The 11,612-nt window shown below is 44.0% G+C and overlaps 1 protein-coding gene across 2 annotated transcripts; it reads left to right on the forward strand.

Annotated features, from left to right (window-relative positions):
- The first annotated feature begins 853 nt into the window (after positions 1-853).
- Positions 854-8,829, forward strand: ildr1b (immunoglobulin-like domain containing receptor 1b). 2 transcript variants are annotated; one of them, XM_086221261.1, is made up of 8 exons: positions 854-1,141; positions 2,367-2,537; positions 4,087-4,236; positions 5,066-5,185; positions 5,271-5,417; positions 5,976-6,101; positions 6,643-7,538; positions 8,335-8,829. In XM_086221261.1, exons 1-8 carry the CDS (start codon positions 1,090-1,092, stop codon positions 8,371-8,373), a joined length of 1,701 nt encoding a protein of 566 aa, XP_086077387.1. In that variant the 5' UTR covers positions 854-1,089; the 3' UTR covers positions 8,374-8,829. The 2 variants fall into 2 exon arrangements, with proteins under 2 accessions (XP_086077387.1, XP_086077388.1); XM_086221262.1 differs by having other exon boundaries at positions 8,340-8,829.
- Positions 8,830-11,612: the final 2,783 nt, after the last annotated feature.

An 11,612-nucleotide genomic window follows, 5' to 3' on the forward strand; every position in this document is an offset into this window, starting at 1 on the left:
GCTGACCTGCCTCTGTTTTTCTACTTTTATATTCGGATTGTGCGTGTTTGAGTCTTGTTGAGATGATAGTTTGGTTGTTAGTTTGTTTTCCTCACTGTTGAGAAAGATTGAATAGCATTAGCGCCGACCCCAAAATACAGGAGAGAAAAGCAGATTTCCTCATTAGTGTTGTTTGCTAATTAGCTTCCTCTCATGTCAAAATGTGGGTGATTAAAACTTTAGACAACAAACTCTGGAGTAAATTGTTTGATTAAAAATATACAATTCCTGCAGTCACAAATGGCTTAACTCAAATTGATAAATTGTTCACGCTAAACCAACCAAGCACCAGGCCGTGGTTCTCTAACACTTGTCTTTGCACACTAAATTTTGAGTAATTTTTGTCAACAAAAGGAAATCACATCACAAGTCACGTTATTTTATTTTTTTGCAAAACAGCATTGACTCAAATAATTACTGTAAATGAATATGCTGAAGAATCACGCATACCATTAAAAAGAGGCATAAGTGTGTAATGTTTCTGGTAGTGTGTTAATTGATTTGTTGCTAAGTAAATTAATCGGGCCCCCATTTTTGGAGTGTAGTACAGTAGATGTTTTAAAATAGTGCAAGCGAAGTGATAAAATATGACTGCTGCAGCTGGAAGGGGGAGTTCTTACCTGTGCTTTAACTTTTAGATGAACATGCTCCATATTTTAAAAGTGAATTAATTCCACCCACGTAGGTTGAATTCATTTTCAACCGAACACTCTCTTCTAAGTTCTACTCTGTTGTCGGTGCAGCACCTGTCTGCGGGGGCGGAGTCAATGATGTCACCTGGAGCTGGCGGAGGGGGGGGGGGAGAAGAGAGAGATGATGTTCCTTCTTCACCTAGCTGCTAGTGGGGAAAGTCGCACGGTTAAATACTTTCTGGGCCTGAGGAAATATCAACACGGCCTGGATAATATGTCTTCTTAGACGCAAACTTGGATTACGATGCAGGTCGGCGCCTACATGACGAGTTTCACCGAGTTCTCAGGATTCTCGGTGGATTTTAAGTGCTGACAGGACAGAGAGTGAAGCTTCCGCGGAGGAATAAAGAGCAACCAAATGGAGAACATGATACCGGTGCTGCTGGTGCTGCTGGCTTTCCTAGCTCCAGGTGAAACTTTCACGTATTTAGTCGGTTAACCCCTGCATCATTTGAAGTAGTACAGCTATTATCTGTCGTCGCTAGAACCCTGAATGTTGAGAGAAGCCTCTAAAGCAAACAGTCGAAACTAGAAAGTAGTTAATTATCGACAGGTGTAAACAGGCAAACTGTCGTCACGTGACCTCATATTAGCACTCAAGGGTTGTCTTTTGAAAGCGTCATTCACAATCTATTACAGCCCGTGTGAAGGTCATGAGTATACAGTAGTTGTCTGGCAAAAATGAAAGATGATTAGGTGAAGTTGTGCAGATATACTTTTGTTCACGTATGTGTGTATGTATATGTGTGTGTGTGTATATAACTGCCTATATTTTGCTCAGTTCTTTGTCAAATAATCCATTAATTAATTATTTTGTGTAGCCTGTAATTTAATAGAAAAGCAGAAAAAGCAAAGTATCATTTTGTAAAGCCTCAAGCAACATTGTGTTTGTGGTGCCTGGCCAGAAAATGTATACAAAAAATGTCTAATATATATACCTCTATGTATCTACTTCTTTTTTTTTATTGATGCAAAGAATCGCTTCCCTTTCCTGCTGACCGATTTAACAGCTTCAAATCAGTTTTTTCAAGTGATTTTAATTTCAGTGAAAAGCGCAAAAGCAACTGCAGCTTCAGGAGATGGAAGACAATCCAGCAAAGTTTGGTGTTTGCGTCGAAAAAGGCAGTTTTTCACGTTAGCTTTTGCATCATTTTCACAGATATTGTTTATGTTGTCAGCGTAGTTTATTGTTGTCAGCAAATTGTTTATTTACCATTTCATGTGACTGTTGTTCATTACTATGTGTGTCAGCTAGGAATCTGCTTATAAAAACTGCTAATGTTACTGAAGAGCTCCATTTGAATATTTAAAAGGGAGAGTGTTTGATTTTCGTTGATGATTTTTTTCTCCCCCTGAAACAACTCAGTTTGCCTGTCATCAGCAAATCCTCCTGAATTCTACATCGCTGCTTGTGACTGACAGTCACTATTATGAAACACAGTTCAAAGATGTGTGAAGTAAACTGTTAACCAGTCTGGCCAGATTCTTATCGGCCCTGCATTCAGCAGTAAAACCTTTATACAAACACACCAATGTGTACAGTCTGGTGTGTGTGTGTGTATATATATATATATATATATATATATATTCTCATCTGTGTGTGTGTGTGTGTGTGTGTGTGTGTGTGCGCACCAGAACTGCACTCCATCCAGGTGATTGTGCCAGAATCTGAGAGGAGTACAACTCTGTTTGCCTCGGTGATCCTGCGCTGCGACTATTCCACTTCAGCAAACCCGCAGGATGTTCTGGTCACCTGGAAGTACAAGTCCTTCTGTAAAGACCCAGTGCTGGAATACTATTCCACAGGTGAGATGGAGCGCAATGATATTAAAGAGTCCAAAAAAAAAAAAAGCAAACCACAATAAAAATGTCTGGAATGTTCAGCTGGACGTGAACTCTTCAGAGTACTGATCCTGTTCCTGAATACTTAAAAATGGAAGAAAGTGTAAATGTTCTGGAGTTTTAAACAAGAAGGCTAAAACGACATGAGCCGACTCTGTTGATGTTTTGCCACGGCTGATGTGTTTTACACAGATGCGATGCCACTTCTATCAGGATAAAAACAACGCTGTTGAAGACCTAGATATCCCTCAAATCTTCACTGACCCGTTCATACCCTGCTCTGTTAATATCCGCTGCCAGCTTGAACGCGGCGCGATTAAACGTAGAAGCCCTCACCAACTGGAATAAAGAGGTAGTCACTAGTCGCATCAATATTGCAGTTGTGCTTTTGTGACATCGCCCTTTAATCATACAAACTAACAGAAAGAACATATGGATGAAAAGGTTACTATAACAGGAACTTAACTATAACAGAAGAACTGCAGATTCCTACGTGTGTTGTTATTGTGATCTTATCTGCGCCTCTGATAGCTCAGCACCTGCCATCAGTGGAAAGGCCTTTGAGTGACTGAGCAGCCAGTGTTTGGGCTCAGTTGATAAAAAGACATGAAAGACTAAATATTAACTTTGTAGGAGCGCAAACGGAAGCAGCGAGCATGCTTTGGCAAACAGCCATCATTAGTTTTCTATAGCAGTAGTCGATTCTACATGTAGAGGTTGGAGCTAAATGTCACTAAAATTCTAAAAATGGTGTCACTCATTTGAAGTCCGTTTTTCAAAAAAATTAATGAACCTTTGATGTATTATTATGTCTCATTTGTTCCAAAGACAAATTGAGATCTCATTCTTCAACACTTAAAATCTAACAAAATGTGAATGCAGACAACTTGTTATAGTAATGCTGCAGCAGGTCTGGCTTCATTTTTTGGGTTATTTCATTGTTTTGTTATTGATGATTTGATTATGGAATTAATAAGAATTGAATATAGGAAAAATTAAGAAAGTTGAGAAAGAACATTTAGATTTAGCTCATAAATGGTTTGTTTTCATGTGGGTGGCATGGCTCAGAGGTAGAGTAGCTCCCTAGCAACTGAAGGGTCGCTGGTTCAAGCCTCACTTCACCTGGTGTCCATGTCCAAGTATCCTTGAGCAAGATACTGAACCCCTAATCGCTCCTGATGGCCCTGCGATAGACTGCCGACCTGTCCAGGGTGAACCCAGTGTCAACTGGGATAGGCCCCAGCCCCCCCAATGACCCTTAACAGATAAGTGAGATGGATGGATGGATGGATGGTTGGATGGTTTGTGTTCTTCAGTGGTGTAGATGAATGTCATGCTAAAGAGCATCAACATGACAGCAGTGTTTTAATGGACAAGTAAATATTTCATTGGAAGTGCAGCAGCAACAGGTTTTCTTATTTGCTGCTGAGAGCTGTTTAATTAACTAATAGCTTCAGAACGCTGATCCTAACACAGGACACTGGGTAAAATAGTATTGCTCTTGTTTGTCAAGCCTACCAAGCCTCTCTGCAGCTGGGTCAGGACCCTTCCAATGACTGCCCGGACCGCCAGCGAACAGTTCGGACTGTTATCCAGAAGAGAGGCCTTAGTGAGCCCATACTGGGTGTCGACTACAGAGAACGCAAAATCACCATTCGAAACAGTAAGTTTGATCCTAATAACAATGTTGCATATGAACCACGGATTTTTTTTTTTAACCACAAAAAACACCACAGGTAGCATAAATGTGCCTAGAAATACATAAAACCCAGGAAACCAGTGTTTGTGCAGTCCATCGGGATCCAATTCAACATCTGGAATTGAAATATTTTAGATTTGTCATGGCCAGCATTGATATACAGAATTATTTTAGATCAGTTAATTATAACTCATGTAATAAATCAGATGAATAGTTTAAGTTGATTGCCAGCCCCAGGTGATTCACGTTTCAACACGATGGTGGACCACTGAATAGATTTATACAGAAACGTGAGGATAGGTTCAGTGAAAGATCATGGTTTGGGTTCAAATACACACTTGTTTGTGTGTTCACAACTCACGGACTCAGCTCAAGCAGTGGTGTCAGCGCCACCATCTGTTGTGACAGACAACTGTTCCGCCTCTTTATCTCTGCACATGTCTACAGAGTAGCGATGTGGAACAACAGCAATGTTAAAGGGCCTTTGTCACGATATTGGTGGACATTTTGAGTCAAAAGACTTACTGCTTACACACTTGCAAATGCTTCACTGTCACGATGTTCACTATGTTAGCATGACTTTCTCTGATTACTGATCTCATTAAAGTATATGTGTCACAAGACATCAACAATATCTATTTTTATAATATTTGATTTATTTATATGAATGTATTTAATATCGTCCAGGAAAAGACAACTTAAAGAATGTTTTGTGTCTATTTGGGCTGCAGTGGTGTGTACAGCAGGGTTAATATCCCTCCTCGTAACATTATTGTGTTTTATGTGTCAACAGAGGCTGACCTAGTCATCAATGAGGTGATGTGGTGGGATAATGGCGTGTATTTCTGCAATATTGATGCTGCCGGCGACACATCAGGGGACTCGGATCGAGAAGTTAAACTCATCGTGTATCGTAAGCAGTTGTCTTGTCTCACGAATGTTAGTTTCTAAAAAAAGAGAGAGTCCAGCTGAGTGTGGTGCCCTCTGACCTGTCCCAGACTGGCTGACTGTCCTATTGATCATCCTCGGTGCCCTCCTGCTCATCATACTCTTGGGCATCTGCTGCTGCCAGTGCTGCCCGCAGAAGTGCTGCTGCTACGTCCGCTGCCCCTGCTGTCCACAGACGTGCTGCTGCCCAGAAAAAGGTTCAAACGACTACTAGATGCACCTTGTATCACATGAGCCAGATCCCTCATACATTCACCTGAATTACAGCTGTAGGGAAACATACAGTAACATCGTAGCCTAAGCCGTTGTTAGGAGAATTTGTTTTGGGTGTCACAACCTCCATGAAATGACTCGTTTCACTTTTTATTCCACTTGGTCTGGTATTTTTAGGAAAGTTGAGGTATTTATTCTTGTTTGTGGTAGCAAAAGGCTAACAGGAAGGTCTACGGTGTTGTGCCAGTAGAGCATGCTCAGTCTTCCTCCTTGCAGCGTGGGAATGTCACCACATACACAAACTCCATATGCCGTGAAATGCAGAGGAATTTCCTTGGCAGCAATAAGCTTCATGAGTGGTGTGAGAACTGGTTTGGTGAAGGCTGGAATGAATATGAGAATATGTTGCACGATGGCTTTAATAACAGGTGAATCAGCAGTGATTCATGATTTCTTTCCATCATTAAAACCTAGGTTATAATTAACAGAGTGTTGTCAATCAACACTGTTATCCTACAAACGCTTCTCTGCTCTGCTCTCAGCTGTGATGCAGCACAGGATGCTGCGGGACGCCAAGAAGGCCATGGCTCCCTGGATGCACGGACAACCTATTTACGCGCCCATCAGCTCTAATGCCTCATCCCAAGGCGTGCCCATATTGTATTCAGGTGAGTAACAATGAAGCGCAACAAGAATTTCCTTGGATGAGTAGTTGTGCTATTCTTGCCAAACCTCGAAGGCATTCACCAGATGCAGTTCTGCCTTATTGTTTTGTTCAGCTCGAGCATCTTGAACTTTAACTTTCACTGTAAAATTCTACGGGTGCTGAAGTTTTGCTATTAGTTTACGCAAAAAGATCCTAAAGGTTGTGGTCAGACACAATGACAATGTGGTTATCCTTTTATGTCCTTATCTGGTGCCACCAGCTGGTCAAAATAGGTTTTATGACCAAATATCTGTAAAATGTTGAGTCTCATTGTGTTTGTGTCACTGCATTTACCTGCTAATTTAAGATATTAGTTGCATTTTCTGTGTGTGCATGTTAGCATGCTAATGTTACTGTATATGCAGAAGAACTGACAGTGTTTGCTGTAAACTCAGAGATTTTAGTGAGACGATAAAAGTGAAATAGTTGGGAGGAGCAATAGCCCCCATGAAAACTCTGTGGTTAGTTAAGATGATTGATGCTCACAATCTCTCTGGTTTCAGGCTCGTTCTCAGACCACCCCCCCAAACAGAACTTTGCCATGGCTCCAATGCAGCTGTCACCTATGGGCCTCCAGCAGCAGCAGCCCCCTCATCAGCAGCCTCCTCATCCTCATCATCATCACCACATGAATGGCAGTGTTGCTGGTAGCGTTCAGGGCACTAGACAGGTACTGGACTATGTGGAGAACCAGGTGAGGGGGCTGGATGTCAGGGCTCCTCAAATGCCTCAACACACAATCCAAAATATGCACCCGCCTCTCCCTCAGCCTCAGCCCATTGCTCCCACTGTTCCCTACAACCCCGGGCCTCCAAGCATGCTCTCAGCCCTTGATGAGATGGGGGTCCGAGGGACAGAGAGACGGGTGATCACCCTGCCTCCTATTATCCAGCGGGTCCCCAGCCTTTCATCACGCAGGGGCCCAGGAGGTGAAGGAGCCAGGGGGGCCCAAAGATTATCCAGCCAGTCCAGTGGGAGCACAAACCCCTCTGGAAGGGGTCTCCTGCACAACAGTCGTGGGTACAGAGACCTCTCTCCACCCAGGCGGGGGATCTTGCGTGATTTCAGCGACGATTCTGATTGGGAGAAGAGGAGAGGAAGAGCAGCGTACAGTGGTGCCAGGAACGAGAGAGGAGGATCAGCGGGGAGAAGTGGTGGATCCAGGTCACGAAAACAGAGTCATGATGACCTTCTAGAGGAGCTGCAAAGCAGAGCGGCTCGGCGGGAGAGGAATTACTCGCCTCAGCGACACAGAGGCTCCTGGAGCTCTGATGAGGAAGACAGCAGGAGGCGAAAGGGGGGTAAAGGGAAGGATTGGCCTGAGAAGCCCCCCAGCTACTCCTCCATTGAGAATGAACCTGGACAGAGTAACAGTCGGAGGAACTACAACCATCTTTCTGTAAGAGCCACACACACATAGTGACACGCACACTGCACCAGTAGTCTGCTGAGATCTTTCTTATTTTCCATCCTTTTCTTTATTTTAAGGCCAGTTTACACCACTGCAACTAGACATGACACTATATCGTTTCCATAGCAACGACTCGCTGTACTTTCACTTTGTCTGCCAGCTTTTCAGGGTTTTTCTGCAGCATTTTAAAAAATGATTGAGAGCGGTGATAGTGAGTTACTGTACGTGCCTCAGATGGTACTGAGGAAACAATGAAAACATTAAAGAGAGAATTCAGAGCTCTCCTTTGACGCTAAAAATGGTTAACCCAGGAAGCTAACTTGGCGGAAGAGATCCCCCTCTTAAGTCACCTTCTCTCCTGGAGCAGTTCACCTCTGATTAAAAGAGACGGCTGTAACCGTTGATACAGCATTTCATTGGAACGGCTGATGAGAACTTTTTACCAAAAGCGACATGTTTTACGTCCTAACACCAGCCTCTGACGACCTGACAAGCTGAGTTGACGGCAGCACCCCCAGACAGCATAAGTCAAGCTAAGGTGAACCGGTTTACATCGCTGCAACTTTGTCTGCGATTATTGTGTCTGGTCATGTGTCTTTGGTGTGAAATGGCCATCAGCCCTCATCCTTTCTCTACTTCACACCTACGCTAACAGAGAATGTTGCAGTCGTCGCCACTTTTAACCAGGCTTGTCTCGAATGTTACATCATGATCTCCATACTTTTCACGTTTCACGCAGGTTCCCTCTCTGACTTAACCTGACCTCTGTCACTTTCTCTCCTAGGATAGAAGCTCCCATAGCAGCACCAGCGTAGTCATCTGAAACATTTCTGTCCATTTTGCTTTGGCTCGTTTCCTGAGCGGTGAAAATGAAGATGTAGTTGTCATATTGTAAAAGGAGAGCTGTATGGTCAGCACATTTGATCATGAGTCCTTAAAACGTAATTGCAACTAAAGTGACTGTCTTTTTTTAATAGAAAATTTGTGTTGGATTTTGTAAATTGTATGTTTTGTGGTGATGGATTACGATATACTTTGTGTTTGTGAAGTCATTTATACAGTTTAAACTAGCAGATGATAGCTTCTTTACGTGTGTGCAGTAGAACACACACTAACGCTGTGTATTTTTAGAATTAGAATGTTTGTTTTTTCCATTACTGCATTCTATTTAATGTTTTTACCCACATTAACATTGTATTGATTTTGCAATAATGTTTTACTTTTGAATATGTTCAACGTGTCCTTAAATGTGTGTTTACAATAAACGGTTTTAGATACAGCTACCGTGAAGTGGGTCATTTATGAAGCTACATTAAAAATTAAGGTGGAAACTTTGTTTCTGATAAATACTGTATATGAAATTGATTGAGGACACAAGGGTGTGCCAAAGCTTTATGTTAGATTTAGGTTTTAGGAATGGTTAGCTGTTGATCTGGCGACCAAATTGCCTTCCATTCTCATTAATGAAGGTAGACCGCTTACTCAGCCTTAAAAGAAGGCTGTGTTTGTATAAATAACAAGGTTCTGGCTGTGACAGGTGGATTATGGTGTGTCCAGCAGAGGGCGCCACAGGTCTACATATTTACAGTCAACGGTGAGGTTTTGTCTTCATCACTGTGAGCAGGGGTGAAAGTGGCTTGAAAGTCTTGCCGGCGCCCAAAGGGCGCGCGCCGCCGCCGAAATTATACGTTTTTTAATCGGTTTTGGGTGATTTTTATTACAGTTTTCAGGTGTCTATTCCCCACAAAATTGCAGCCCCCATAGCCCCACCCTTCCTGTGCTATCCCTGGAAATGCTTTGAAAACTGCTTTTTACAGTAATTGCCCACTACAGTGCTAACAACAGGGAACAGGCAGACATGCATACATGAAAAAACAGATCATCAATATCACTCAATGATTTATTCTTCGTGTCGGTTCTCACTGGCAGACTCCACAGAGACAGTCTCTCCCTGGAACTCATTCTCAACAATGAGTCTGAATCTTCCATGGGTCTAATTTTGCTAACTTTTTCTCTTGCTTCTTCAACTCTGTCACATTTTCACTTAAACATGTCACTTATTTTACGTTGCATTGTGCCAAAGCAGGTAGCCAGCAGCCGAGTTCTTTGATTTTGCCCTCTGTTTTGTTTTCTTTCTTTTTTCATTCCGTGAAAGCAGAACACGTGTGGTTTTAACCAATCAAAGCTAACAATGCTGGTAACATGACCCACGTGTTCATCTGTCAGCCAAACAGAAACGCCTCGCATGCGGAGATGCGCTCATGGGCTCGACTCCGTGTCAAGGCGGTTTCAAACTGAACGCGCAAGGCCCCCTGCACGGGGGAGGTCCATTCATTGTGTATGTGGGTGCGGTGTGATGTCACATGAGCGCAAACCAAGCCCAGCAACTTGGTAGCACTGCGCGTGCTCGCGCCCCATCCCACGCTGCGCGCCGCGTCTGCCGCGTTCAGTGTGAAACCGCCTTCAGACGTCCATCCATCCATCCATTGTCTTCCACTTATTCCTACATTAAGGGTTGCCTATCCCAGCGTCAACGCACACCTCCAGCTGCTCCCCAACCTGCCCCCCTTGTCACACTTAGAGTGTATGAAGATGAGCTGAGGCGGCTGTTCCAGAAACTGAAAATCAAGAAAGCACCAGGCCCATCCTGTCTGAAAGCCTGTGCTGACCAGCTGGCTCCAGTCTTCACCAGGATCTTCAACAGCTCCCTGGAGAAGTGTGAAGTCCCCACCATCTTCAAACACTCCACCATCATCCTGGTCCCAAAGAACCCCTCCATCACTGGACTGAACAACTACAGACCCTGACATCTGTGGTCATGAAGTCCTTTGAAAGACTGGTGTTGAGCCATCTAAGGACTGCTACAGGACCCCTGCTGGACCCCCTGCAGTTTGCCTACCGGGCAAACAGGTCAGTGGATGATGCTGTCAATCTGGGACTGCACTACATCCTGCAGCATCTTGACAGCCCAGGGAGCTACGCAAGGATCCTGTTTGTGGACTTTAGCTCGGCATTCAACACGATCATCCCTGAACTCCTCTCCTCCAAACTCTCCCACCTCAACGTGCCCCCGTCCATCTGTCAGTGGATCACCAGCTTCCTGACAGACAGGAGTCAACAGGTGAGGCTGGGAGATTTCACCTCAACAACCCGGACTGTCAGCACTGGCGCCCCCCAGGGGTGTGTCCTGTCCCCCCTGCTCTTCTCCCTCTATACCAATGACTGCACCTCCAAGCACCCAGCGGTGAAACTCTTGAAGTACGCAGATGACACAACAGTCATCGGCCTGATCCAGGACGGAGACAAGTCTGCATACCGGCAGGAGGTTGAGCAGCTGGTGTTCTGGTGCAGTCAGAACAACTTGTAGCTGAACACGCTCAAGTCTCATCTCGAGACACGGTCTGCCTCAGGAGCTATTGATCCAGTTCTACACCGCTGTCATCGAGTCTATCCTGTGCACCTCCATCACCGTGTGGTACACACAGCAGTACAAGAACAGACTGCAGCGCATAGTTAAGACTGCTGAAAGACTCACTGGAGCCCCTCTGCCCTCCATTCAGGAACTGCACTCCTCCAGAGTCAGGAAGAGGGCAAGGAACATTATCATAGACCCTTCTCACACTGGACACAAACTGTTCTCACTCCTCCCCTCTGGCAGGCGCTACAGACCCCTGCGCACAAAAACCACAAGACTGAAAAACAGTTTCTTTCCCACTGCCATTACTCTCTTAAACAGTTGATCTGTTAACCTGCTGCACTCTTGAGTGGTCACACACTCATGTTCAACTGGATACCCACTTAAGTCTGCACAACATTGTGTACCTTGCACCAATTGTGTTTTTGCATGGACCATATTTTGTATTTCTATAGGTGTATATGCTTTCTATTATTTATGTTTATTTTATGTTTCTTCTGCAAATTTCACGAGTGACACCAACGGCCAGAGTCAAATTCCCTGTATGTTGTGAACATACTTGGCCAATAAAACTGATTCTGATTCTGATTCTGATTTAGTAAAAGTGAGAAACTGTGCCTCTGTTGTATTCACGTGCAAAAAGGAAA

Source organism: Aulostomus chinensis, chromosome 12, assembly GCF_037954235.1.
Source record: "Aulostomus chinensis isolate RoL2024-O1b breed Wild chromosome 12, RoL_Achi_v1.0, whole genome shotgun sequence".
Lineage (NCBI taxonomy): Eukaryota > Metazoa > Chordata > Actinopteri > Syngnathiformes > Aulostomidae > Aulostomus > Aulostomus chinensis.